Source organism: Mustela nigripes, chromosome 13, assembly GCF_022355385.1.
Source record: "Mustela nigripes isolate SB6536 chromosome 13, MUSNIG.SB6536, whole genome shotgun sequence".
Lineage (NCBI taxonomy): Eukaryota > Metazoa > Chordata > Mammalia > Carnivora > Mustelidae > Mustela > Mustela nigripes.
In genome coordinates this window covers 94,227,229-94,241,254 of record NC_081569.1, presented here as the reverse complement: position 1 = coordinate 94,241,254, position 14,026 = coordinate 94,227,229, and the positions used below count along the sequence as shown (strand labels likewise).

Here is a 14,026-nt window from a genome sequence, read left to right as displayed (position 1 = left end):
TTTCGTTGATTTGTTCTATTGTTTTTTTGGTTTCTATTTCATTGATTTCTGCTCTGATCTTTATGATTTCTCTTCTCCTGCTAGGCTTAGGGTTTCTTTCTTGTTCTTTCTCCAGCTCCTTTAGGTGTAGGGTTAGATTGTGTACCTGAGACCTTTCTTGTTTCTTGAGAAAGGCTTGTACCGCTATATATTTTCCTCTCAGGACTGCCTTTGTTGTGTCCCACAGATTTTGAACCGTTGTATTTTCATTATCATTTGTTTCCATGATTTTTTTTTCAATTCTTCTTTAATTTCCCGGTTGACCCATTCATTCTTTAGAAGGATGCTGTTTAGTCTCCATGTATTTTGGTTCTTTTCAAACTTCCTTTTGTGGTTGAGTTCTAGCTTTAGAGCATTGTGGTCTGAAAATATGCAGGGAATGATCCCAATCTTTTGATACCGGTTGAGTCCTGATTTAGGACCAAGGATGTGATCTATTCTGGAGAATGTTCCATGTGCACAAGAGAAGAATGTGTATTCTATTGCTTTGGGATGAAATGTTCTGAATATATCTGTGATGTCCATCTGGTCCAGTGTCTAAAATTTATATGAAACCAGAAAAGACCTCGAATAGCTAAAGGGATATTGAAAAAGAAAGCCAACGTTGGTGGCATCACAATCCCGGACTTCAAGCTCTATTACAAAGCTGTCATCATCAAGACAGCATGGTACTGGCACAAAAACAGACCCATAGATCAATGGAACAGAATAGAGAGCCCAGAAATAGACTCTCAACTCTATGGTCAACTAATCTTCGACAAAGCAGGAAAGAATGTCCAATGGAAAAAAGACAGCCTCTTCAATAAATGGTGCTGGGAAAATTGGACAGCCACATGCAGAAAAATGAAATTGGACCATTTCCTTACACCACACATGAAAATAGACTCAAAATGGATGAAGGACCTCAATGTGCGAAAGGAATCCATCAAAATCCTTGAGGAGAACACAGGCAGCAACCTCTTCGACCTCTGCTGCAGCAACATCTTCCTAGGAACAACGCAAAAGGCAAGGGAAGCAAGGGCAAAAATGAACTATTGGGATTTCATCAAGATCAAAAGCTTTTGCACAGCAAAGGAAACAGTTAACAAAATCAAAAGACAACTGACAGAATGGGAGAAGATATTTGCAAACAACATATCAGATAAAGGACTAGTGTCCAGAATCTATAAAGAACTTAGCAAACTCAACACCCAAAGAACAAATAATCCAATCAAGAAATGGGCAGAGGACATGAACAGACATTTCTGCAAAGAAGACATCCAGATGGCCAACAGACACATGAAAAAGTGCTCCATATCACTCGGCATCAGGGAAATACAAATCAAAACCACAATGCGATATCACCTCACACCAGTCAGAATGGCTAAAATCAACAAGTCAGGAAATGACAGATGCTGGCAAGGATGCGGAGAAAGGGGAACCCTCCTACACTGTTGGTGGGAATGCAACCTGGTGCAACATCTCTGGAAAACAGCATGGAGGTTCCTCAAAATGTTGAAAATAGAACTGCCCTATGACCCAGCAACTGCACTATTGGGTATTTACCCTAAAGATACAAATGTAGTGATCCAAAGGGGCACGTGCACCTGAATGTTTATAGCAGCAATGTCCATAATAGCCAAATTATGGAAAGAACCTAGATGTCCATCAACAGATGAATGGATCAAGAAGATGTGGTATATATACACAATGGAATACTATGCAGCCATCAAAAGAAATGAAATCTTGCCATTTGCGAGAACATGGATGGAACTAGAGCGTATCATGCTTAGCGAAATAAGTCAGGTGGAGAAAGACAACTATCATATGATCTCCCTGATATGAGGAAGTGGTGTTGCAACATGGGGGCTTAAGTGGGTACGAGAAGAATAAATGAAAGAAGATGGGATTGGGAGGGAGACAAACCATAAGTGACTCTTAATCTCACAAAACAAACTGAGGGTTGCTGGGGGGAGTGGGTTTGGGAGAAGGGGGTGGTATTATGGACATTGGCGAGGGTATGTGCTTTGGTGAGTGCTGTGAAGTGTGTAAACCTGGTGATTCACAGACCTGTACCCCTGGGGATAAAAATATATGTTTATAAAAAATAAAAAATTACATTAAAAAAAAAAAAACTTCCGATGGTTGTTTCTGTTTTCTCGGTGTTAGTTGTGATATCTCCCCTTTCATTCATAATTTTATTAATTTGGGTACTCTCTCTTTTCTTTTGGGTTAGCTTGGCCAGTGATTTTTCGATCTTATTAATTCTTTCAAAGAACCAGCTTCTAGTTTCTGATGTGTTCTACTGTATCTCTGGTTTCTAACTCATTGATCTCTGCTCTAATTTTAATTATTTCCCTTCTTGTGCTTGGAGTTGGCTTAATTTGTTAATTTTCCAGCTCTTTCTTTATTTTTTTTAAAGATTTTATTTATTTATTTGACAGAGAGAGATCACAAGTAGACGGAGAGGCAGGCAGAGAGAGAGATTGGGAAGCAGACTCCCTGCTGAGCAGAGAGCCCAATGTGGGACTCGATCCTAGGGGCCTGAGATCATGACCTGAACCGAAGGCAGCAGCCTAACCCACTGAGCCGCCCAGGCGCCCGAATTTTCCAGTTCTTTAATGTGTAAAGAGAGTTGGTGTTTTCATGATTTTCCAGTTTTTTTTAGTGGGGCTTGGATGGCTATGTATTTTCCCCTTAGCACCGCCTTTGCCATATCCCATAGGTTTTGGACCAATGTGTCTTCATTCTCATTAGTTTCCATGAATTGTTTAAGTTATTCTTTGATTTCCTGGTTGATCCAAACATTCTTGAGCAAGATGGTCTTTAGTTTCCAAGTGTTTGAATTCCTTCCAAACTTTTTCTTGTGTTTGAGTTCCAGTTTCAAATCCTTGAGGTCTGAGAATATGCAGGATATTATCCCAGTCTTTTGGTATTGGTTGAGACCTGATTTGTGATCCATATGTGATATATTCTGGAGTAAGTTCCATGTGTGCTCAAGAAGAATGACTATTGTGTTGTTTTAGGGTAGAATGTTCTGTATATACCTATGAGGTCCATCTGGTCCTATGTGTCATTCAAAGCACTTGTTTCTTTGTTGATTTTCTGCTTAGATGATCTGTCTGTTGCTGAGAGTGGCATGTTAAGATCCCCTATAATTAGTATATTCTTATCAATATGATTCTTTATTTTGATTAACAATTGACTTATGCAGTTGACTGCTCCCATGTTGGAGGCATAAATATTTACAATTGTTAAATCTTCTTGGTGGATAGACCCTTTAAGAATGATATAGTGTCCTTCTGTATCTCTGACTACAGTCTTTAGCTTAAAATCAAAGTTATCTTATATGAGAATCGCTATACCAGCTTTCTTTTGAGGCCCTTTGGCATGAAAGATGGTTCTTCATCCCTTCATTTTCATTCTAGATGTATCTTTAGGTTCAAAATGTGTCTCTTATAGACAGCATATGGACAGGTCCTGTCATTTTATATAGCCTGCAACCCTTTGCCATTTTATGAGAGCATTTAGGCCATTCACATTGAAAGTGATTATTGAAAGATAAGTTTTTATTGACTTTATGTTTCCTTTCAAGTCCTTGTTTCTATAGATTCTCTCTGTGAATTTCTGTTCCATGTCAAGCTTAGATTCTTCTTTTATAGAACCCCCCCACCTTAATATTTCTTGTAGTGCTGACTTGGTGGTCACATGATCTTTTAAACCTTGCCAGTCTTGGAAGCTCTTTATCTCTCCATCCACTCTGAATGTCAGCCTTGCTGGTTAAAGTGTTCTTGGCTGCATGTTCTTCTCATTTAGTGCCCTGAATATGTCTTGCCAGCCCATTCTGCCTTGCCATATTTCTGTGGACAGGTCTGACATTATTCTGATGGTCCTCCCTCTGTACGTAAGGAATCTCTTCCCCCTAGCTACCCATAAGACATCTCTGAATTTAAGACTCCTGAATTTCACAATAATGTGCCTGGAGATCTTTCTACCCTTGTTGATCTTGGGGGGTGTTCTTTCTGCCTCTAAAACATGAACATTTGATCCATTCCCCATATCTTCTAGTTCTTTTTCTCTCCCTCCACCCCCTCAGGGATCCCAATAATTCGACAGTAGAACCCTTTGTGGCATCATTTATTTCCCTAATTCTGTGTTCATGGCTTCTGAGCTGTTTGTTCCAACCCACCTACTGATCCTTCTTTTCTATCAGTTTGTCTTCTAGATCACTAATTCGATCTTCTGCCTCATTTACCCTAGCTGTTAGAATATTTAGATTAGATTGGATCTCACTGATAGCATTTTTAAGTTCTGCCAGATCAGCTCTCACTTCCACGCTTAGAGATTCTATGTTGCCCTAATGGTCTTCTCCACCCTAACCATTGCCTGGATAATTGTTATCCTGAATTCTATTTCTGACATATTGTTTATGTCCATATCCAATAGTTCTGTGGCAGAGGTCACAGTCTCTGAATTTTTCCTCTGTTGGGTGTTCCTCCTCCTAGTCATTTTGGTGAGAAGTGGCTGTGGGGATGTATAGCTGAATATATCAACCATGATCCAGGCAAAGTGCATCTTCTGCCCCTGCAGAGATCCATAAGTATATAATCTTATATCTCAGGCTGATTTCATGGATGTTCAGAGTGTTCTGGTCATTATTTAGCTCAATTCAGGGGACCCATTGAAGCAGGGTCTCCTACTCCTCCACCATCTTGCACCTCCTTTGAGTTCTTCATTCAGTTAACATTAACATGTTTTTCCTACTTAAAAGGGAAACTGAATACTATCAAAAGTAAAAAATATAGTGAAATTAATAACGTTCAATAGAGTTGTTTTTCATATGAAATCACTTATTTTCACTTTCTTCTCATCCTCTAGATATATTCAATTTTCATTAAAAATATGATATATAGTGTAGACTAGAATATTGATACCAGATCATGGATATAGAAGCATGAGAATAACTATCTTTTTCTTGAATATGGGCCTTTAAAAATACTCACTTGTAAAAGTATTAGAATCACTGCACACCTTTTCTTAACTGTGGTTTATATCATTTTTTAAATGATATAAAGATTACTATTTAATAGCAATGAATAAAATTTAATGACAGTAACAATTGCTATTCTGTAAGTACCCCTATGATTCCATTGGGCACACAATTAGATAGCATCTCAATATATTTTTCTTTCTAAAGTTTTAGTTTTATATGTTTTATAAAATATTAATGATTATGTCTTCTTATCTAAGTTTCATGCTCCCTGCCCCTAAGTTATAAAAATGTAGACAACTCAAATGAGGATTAGAAACAATGAATATCCAATCCTTAAAAAAAGAAAAAAAAAAAAAGAAGATATTAGGACCTGAAAGTTTTCAGTGTCCTGTAGATTTATACATCTATGAAATGACAGACTCTGAATCGAACTGGGGCTGATTGACCCCTTCATAGCAAGAGGATCCATGTTGCTTTCCTATGTTTAGAAATTATATGACTTTCCTCAAAGAGAAATAGAGGGAAAAAAATTATAAGCTCAGTAGTTTTACTCAAAACTCTGAGGTAGCAGAGTAAAATGAAAATAGATCTGGAAAATAGATATTATGGTAGTTTCAGCTTTAATTATCTTTACATTCTTAGGCATACTTTAAAAAATCTTAAAACGGTTTAATTAAAATTAAATTTTAATAAAATTTTTATTTAAACTTCTTTATAATAAAGATTTGAGTGAGGTTTACTTAAATGGTATCTAGATATTTATGAAAAATTACACACAAAAGTTCAATTGTAAAAAGAAAAAAAATGGGCTCACTGAAATATTTAGAATTTAGAAAGGAAGTTTCCACTACTTACAGTGAATCTAATGAGTAGTAATATTGTAGCAGAAGACTCGATTAAAATCAGTGTGGTCAGAGATTAATGTACACTTGATCTTAGCCATAAAGGCCGAGAAGCGATAGAGGTTAACTCTAGGTATGACATATTTTTTTAGGAAATAATTAGAATTCAAAGATGCTTACTTCTTGTAAGATAATATATGGATGGTTTAAAGTTTCGTATCATTTCATATCATTTATAATTTTCAAATTATAATATATTGATCTCTTACAAGAAAAATTTATTCTTTTTTCTCCACTTTAGTCAAACTAGTAGATACATATATCCCTTCTCTACTTAGATATTTCATAATTGACAATAGGGAAACAGAATCAGAAAACAAAGTAATAGGAATTTCTATATTCTGTAAGAAATAGTAAAAATATTTCATTGAGAAAGTAACTCACTTTGTTAAAGTTAGTTCAATGTACTAATGTAACAATTACTATGAACATCCTTTGTGCAGTGTATGCATTTTTTACTATCATACTTCATTTGTTAAGTCCAAGTTTAACAAAAGTGGTTAATAGAAAGCACTAGGAATTAACAACAGAGCAAACAAACTTCTGCAAGTTAGATTAGCTGTCTATTATAATCCTGGGAAACCTCAACGATCTTTACTTCATCCAGAATGAAATTTTCTCTCAAAGTGATAAATAAGTAATCATTATACACAGATACCATTTTGTCTGTTAGAGTAGATATATTTTTGTTGTTGTTTCAGTAAAATGGAAAGTATTCATTCCTCTTCATGTAGAAGTCAATTGTCACTTGTAAACACAGGTTCTTTTAGATAAATATGTCTTCTAGGGCAGAAAAACACAACTGTATTGCTTGTTATTTGAAAACTCTGTGTGTGTGTGTGTGTGTGTGTGTGTGTGTGTGTGTGTAAAATCAAACAAAGCAGCATTGGTGTAGTTATTTGTTTTAGGGTGCATGTAATAACATGATACAAGGAGTGCTTTATTTTCATATACATCATGTTATTTTCACCAGAAATAGATAACAACCAAAAAATCTAAAGTTTAATCTCTGTTGGATAATTGCTTTCATTGTTAAAACATCTAGATTATAGGTTGGCCTACTGTCAGCCTGAGTTTTGATTTCGGGGAGTTTTTGCATTGGTTAAGATATAAAAGATCCGCAACTCTGTTCCTTGGAAAATGAACAAATCCCACATGCTATTTAGCATTGATCTTTTAGGTACTTTGAGACTGTTAATGCTGAGCTCCAAAGTAGATTCTATTCAATCCTCTAGAACAAAATGGATTGCAGACATAATTCTTCATGGTCGCAGTGGGAAGATCATTAATTTTTGATAAGGAACTATGAGACACTGATTAGACTTTTATTTATAAAAGACATTCAAGCCATGCTAACATTATTTTTTGCTTTTCTTGTAGCTCCTGTTAATCCTCATTTGAGTAAGTATGTTTTTATTTTAATAATGGTACAGATTGCACAGTTAAGAAAAGTAGAAACTCAGAGGCATATAAAGATTATTTAGCAACTGTTCATATTTGCTTTAAAATGGGATGGCTTAGAAACAGTAAAACTGGCATTAAAAATGAATTGCAAATTTTAAATTTCAATGGATATGCTTATAAAGACAAACTAATATTAATCATGGATTTTTATAAGTTTTCATAAATATGGAGACATTTCCTCCCACTTAACATTTGTTATTTGTTTAACTATGGGATTAAGTTTTTCTTTTGTGGCAATACATTATCATTTTTATTACTATTGTTTCTTTAATTTTTTTTTATTTCTGTACTCCAGTTACAAAAGACTACAGTTAGAAAATTAATATTTGAATGGTTTTATCAAGATTTTTCAGACATCACTAATCTATATCCCCATTGTTAATGAAGAAGATAGTTTGTTCACCATCTTCTTGAATATTTCACATTAGAGTAAATATTGATTTTTGTCTTCCACTTTTGTGCCTATGAATATATTGTTCTTGGCTAATAAGAGAAAGGAGAAGCACCTTTGCACTCTTCTCCTATCCATCCAATATTCTCCATCACTTATACTTAGTAAAGAGACTGTGTGGGTCTTTTTCTTCATTTTATTGTTTCCTTTCTTGTAATGGCCTTTCACTGATTATATAAGCTAAGACCAAACTACATAACCTGTTGTTACCTAATTTTCTACTAAAGATATTCCTTTACTCCATTTCTGCTTATCCAAATTATAATACTGAATACACTTATGGATCTTTACTGTTTTCATTTTGCTTTCATGCACAGTTCATTTTGTTCTCACCAGTGACCTTTCCTGTGGATGTCTTCAACCCTTTGAGGTTCATTTATTAAATTTAGCATAAATGCTTCTTTCTTGACTAGTATTCTCTCCATTAGATTTCCCAAAACAGTCTGTCTTCATCTGTGTTATAAGCTATTTTTTATTTTGTCATAAAATACTTATGAGCTAAATATGTTTCTAATTTCTCTCTATATTGCACTGTCTTTTGGCCTGCCACAGCATCGTATATTTAGCAGGTGTTCAATGATCATTTGTTAAAAGAAAAAATACACAACAGTTTCAAGTTGAATTAACTGCACAAATCAGGTTCTCCCTGGCTTCTACCCAGGGTACTATTGCTATTTAATTACTATATTGATTTTAGTTCTTTTGTAGATAAATTCTCTGACAATAATTTCAGTAGAAATGTTTAAAAATAGTTGTGGGAAGATTAAAACTTGATACTGAAAAAAGTTGAGTAATATTTCAATTCAAGGAAAAATTTTTAGTAGCTTCAATTTACTGGGAAAAATGCATATATAAAGAAATAATAGAGGTATTGTTTGCTAACAGATGAATTCTATACAATATGAAAAGTACCAGTAATTTTATGGCAAATGAAGTTTTTAGAAGACATGTTATTTGAACTGGGTCCTGAAAGCTTAATAAAGGTTCCTTAGGGGAAGAAGGTGAGGAAGGGCATGCCTGCTGCCATCGAAAGGAAAGTCCTGTTCGCATAATAACTGAGCAAAGCTCAGTGCGTCTAGAGTATATAGAGTGTATATTTCAAACATTACAGAAGCCAGAAATGTGCCGTGAAGATGAACAATATTAATTAGGATTTGAGTGCTTCTTTTAAAAGCTCATATCCTTTGGATCATAGTTACCCACTTCTCCAACAAGCATTTTTTGTTGTTGTTAGTCAATGAATTGAATTTTCTACTTTTAAAATACTTTCCATTATAACTCTCTATATTAACGATTTCCATTGACTGTACTTCTTAAATTTTTTACTAAGTGTTCAATCTGCTAAAAGATTACAATGTTTAGAATAAAGACTTTTTAGTAAACATCAATGATTTTTCTAAGTTACCGAGTAATTATTTTTATGTTATTGACAGTCTCATACATTTTCCCCTTATTAATTTCTTTAAACCTGTTAAAGAACCTCCAGGTCCCAAAGACATAAAAGAAAAATATTTTGTGAAGTGTACACATTCATTATACATTCAAGATCTTAATAACTTAGCCAGATATTATTCAATAAGAGGAAAATAGGACAACATGTAGAAGAAGGTCATGTTTTCTTTTAGATTTTGCTATGGAAAGTTATTTTTCTTCCCCTCAGCTAGACAACTTTGACCCACGATCTTCTTAAATGCTATAATGTCTTAAATTCTGTCATTGATTTTCAAAGCATAATTTATATATGGTAAAATTAACGCTTTTTTGTATTTATACTTCTGTAAGAAGTATTGACCAATTCATTTAGTTATGGAACCATCACAAGTTCCATGTTCTCTATAAAGTTTTTGTATTGCTTCCTTGTGGTTAAACCTGTTTTATCGCAACCTCAGGCAAATTTGTTTTTTGTTTCTACAATTTTGCTATATTAATTCAATTAGTTACAATATGCTTACTATTTACTCTCCACATTTCATTAAAACATATTTTTCCTGGTAATGATATTAACGAAGTTGAAGAGAAAGTGAAAATTAAGCAGTTCAGAAAAAAGTCAATGAGGAAAAAATTAAACACATTAAGTATTTCTGATGTTTGTAAATGATTTCTTAAAATGAATATCTTACTTCTTAGGTCGTTTATAATTATGTGTAATGAATTCTTATAACACCATTTAGTCATATTTCCTCCATAAAAGATTATTTTCTACATAATAAAGTTTAAAAATCTTTTGAATGTATGTTGGCTTAGTTATAAATCATCTTCTTTCTAGAAAATAAAGGAATTTATATTATATTTAACATAATACATGTGATATGAGACATATATTGGCACCAAATCAAACTACTCTTAAATCCTCTTTTGCATTTTAACAACTTATATGGTATTTAAGTGAATTGACTTATCCTAAGTATCTACTTCCAATGTATTTGTATAGAATAAGTCCATGAAATTTTGTCAGAGTATGATTCTTCATTAGACTCAAAACAATTACTAGATTTAAAAGAGGAAGGACTTTTGTTTATAGTTTCTTAAAAACTCTTTGGATTGAAACTTTGAACTGAATGGAAGGATGATTAGTTGTCAAGAGAATATTCTACAGGCTCCATTAAGTGTGAGCAGTGTCCTTCTCATCCATTGCTGTTTTCCTAAGGAATGTTACCCTTGGACCAAACCTGAAGTTTAGTCTGTGACTGGACTGTATTAATTGAAAAGAAAACAAAAATATTGAAATCATATTGAAATGAATTCTGAGGTCTCTCAAGTGTCTCAGCAATGGAGTCAAAATTTTCTGTGAAGATGTTTTAAAATTTTTGAAAAGTATATTTAGTCTGATTTAGGTTCTGAAGTCCAAATTGTTAAAATTCAGAGCTTTTGAAAAAAATTTTGGACTTTTTTGGTTTAGATTAAGTACAAGGTAGTTTATACATATATGAAATACATATATAATCAATATTAATATGTATAATATAATAAATAATACATATGCATGACATTCTCACTATCTCTAGGAAATAACTTAAAACTGAAAAAGTTTACCATAATAACCCCTTCTAAAATAGCATCTCAAAGTTGGAACTAATAAACAAATTAACTAAAGTGACGTCATTCAAAATCAAAGTACAAAAACAGTGACATTTCTATGCATTCACAATGTGCTATCTGAAAAGGAAATTAAGAAAACAGTCCCACTAAAAATAACAACAGAAGAACAGAATATGGAGGAATAAACCTAACCAAAGAAGTAAAAGATTTCTACACTAAAAATTATAACACGTTGTTGAAGGAAATTAGAGAAGACAGGTAAATGGAAAGACATGGGTTCATGGATTAGAAGAATTAATACAGTTAGAATATTCATACTTCCCCCGAACAGTCTACTAATTCAGTGCAATCCCTATCAAAATGCCAATGACATTCTTTATACAAGTAGAAAAAACAATCTTAAAATTCACATAGAACCATAAAAGATCCCAAATAGCTACTGTAATATAAAAATAAAGCTAGAGGCATCACACTCCCTGATTTTAAAACATATCACAAATCTATAGTAATCAAAGGAGTGTGGTACTGCCATAAAAACTGTCATTGAGACACAGAATAGAAAGCTCACAAGTAAATCCATGAATTTACAGTCAACTGATTTTGGCAAGAGTAACAAGTACACACTGTAGGGAAAGGATAGTCTATTTAATCAACCATTACACATTGTCGGCCGGAATGTAAATTGCTACATCCATATTAGAGAAAAAAGTATGGAGGGTTCTTTAAAAATTAAAGATAGAATTACCAAATGATCCAGCAGTCTCACTTCTCGGTAAATACCCAAAAAAAATAAAGCTCAATCTTGATGAAATACCTGCAAGGGCAAGTTCACTGCAGCATTATTCACAATAACCAAGATAATGGAAATAATCCATATATCCATTAGTGAATTCATTGATAAAGAAAATGAAGAATATTAGTCAGCTTTTAAAAAGGCTGTCCTGCCATTTGAGACAACATTGGTGAATTTGGTTTATTATGCTAAGTGAAATAAGCCAGACACAGAAGGACAGAGGCTGCATAATCTCATTTCCATGACATCTAAAATACTCAAATTCAGAAGCTGAGTGTAGAATGATGGCTTCTAGGAGCAAGAGGGAGGGGGGAATGGGAAGATGTTTGTCAAATGTTATATACTTTGACTTATGTTAGATGAATGAGTTCTGGAGATCTAATGTGCAGCACGGTGACTGTGCTTAATGACTGTATTATATACTTGAAGTTTGCTAAGGGGGTAGCTCTTTAGTGTTCTCACCTCCAAAAGAAAGAAAAGAAAGGGAGGAAGGGAGGAAGGAAGGAAGGAAGATAATGGTAACTATGCCATATGTGAAGTGATGAATATATTAATTTGCTTCATTGTGATTATTTCAAAATGTATATCAAACATCGAATTGTATATATCTTAAGTATATATAACTTTTGTTTTTCAATTATATTTCAGTAAAGTTAAAAAAATAAAGTAAAAAATAAAGAAACAGGATAGGTGACTACAAGAGGGAGTCATTGGGCTAGAGGACTATCGGGCATTAGGCTGCTTATTCCAAAGTTTTATTCTTTACCATCATGACAAGAATTGTGGTAAATAAAGCACAGTTTTGCAGACCACGTAATACAGAATATTTCAAATATATTTCTTTATTTCCAAGTACCTCCTGAAACTACCAAGAGTGTGTTATAGTTAGAAAACCAGTGAAAAATTCAGTATCAAGTCAATCTTCAGTTGCATGTCTTTGTGAAAAATTCTGGACTCTATTACTTTCTTTTTTTATGAGATCTTTTAATATTTAATATTACATAGACTTTTGATAAGTTTTTACAGACAGATGCATTTTCACTATCTATCAAGATGTTCCTTATTTCAATAAAATTTTAAATGAATAGACTTTTACATAATTACCCTACATATAATGACAGGATAATCATAAGATTATTATGGCCCAGAATAGTGAGTTTTTCCCACTTTTATCTTCCTACTCTTTATAAAATCTTACCAGTAATAAATTTCTTCACTACAAAGATGAATGTCTACAGAAGTTATGAGGAACTATGGAGATAACTTATGTATCTATGTCCAATGGGGGTTATTGGAGTCTTAAGTCTCCTTCAGATTTATTGTAAACAACTTACATAATCTGTAAAATAATCAAATTATGAAAAATTTTAGGTCTATCTAAAATTATAGACATGTCTTATGTTCTCGTAAGCTGTCTTTTTGCTTAATTTTACTATGAGAGGCTTCAGTTTTCAGGTTTTAAGAACTTGTTTTTTGTAGGCAAGTTTTTTCAAACAAGGCTAAATTATACAAAACATATGTTTAAGTGGTTTTATAAAAAACATTATATATACTTTTAAATGACATGAAAAGTAAGATTTGGCAGCAGATTCATAAACAAATCCCAAATTTTTACATTTGTTTTTTGGTATTTTCTTTGTGTATACACAATATGTAATTAAACAACTGAAAACATTTAAAATCAAGCATTGCTTTATCGTGACTCCAAAGTAGCAGCTCAAAGTATCTCCTATTGTGCCTAAAAGGTATTTAAAGAAATGTATCCATGCATATAGTTATACTGTTGTCACCAACATTAGATCTCAGTTGATAGTATCAAGCAGTCCTGTCTTCTTTAGTATAAGATTTATGGCATAAATATGTAATGAAAAATATTTTATATGGAATGTTGTTTATATAGAAATTTACTAATTTAGAGTTCACTAAATGCTTATATTCCCTGTAAGTATTCCTATTCATAATATGAAATATAAATAAACACAAGTATAGCAAGTCTTCAATCTGAAAACAAAAACAAAACAACATATTCCTGAAATTCAAAGGGAAAGACTTCTGTTTTATTTTTATGTGTATATGTCAATGGTTTTCTTCCTACTTTCCTTCCTATCTTCTTTCCTTCTCTCTTCCTTTTTTAAACTGGTATTTAATTTCTTTTTTACTTTTAATTTTTTATTTTTTATAAAATTTAAAAAATTTAAGGTCTTTAAATTTTTAATTTTTAAAAATAATTTAAAAAATTTTAAAGATTAAAAAATTAATACGACATGGAGGCTTAAGTGGGTAGAAGAATAAATGAAACAAGATGGGATTGGGAGGGAGACAAACCATAAGTGACTCTTAATCTCACAAAACAAACTGAGGGTTGC

The 14,026-nt window shown here is 33.0% G+C and overlaps 1 protein-coding gene across 1 annotated transcript in view; it reads left to right on the top strand.

The window, feature by feature from the left end:
* The window catches only part of MDGA2 (MAM domain containing glycosylphosphatidylinositol anchor 2), an 844,384-nt gene that overhangs the window by 794,082 nt on the left and 36,276 nt on the right, over window positions 1-14,026 (top strand). Inside the window, exon 12 of the mRNA XM_059373141.1 lies at window positions 7,294-7,314. Within this exon, the coding sequence (XP_059229124.1) occupies window positions 7,294-7,314 (21 nt within the window). The remainder of the gene's footprint in view (window positions 1-7,293; window positions 7,315-14,026) is intronic.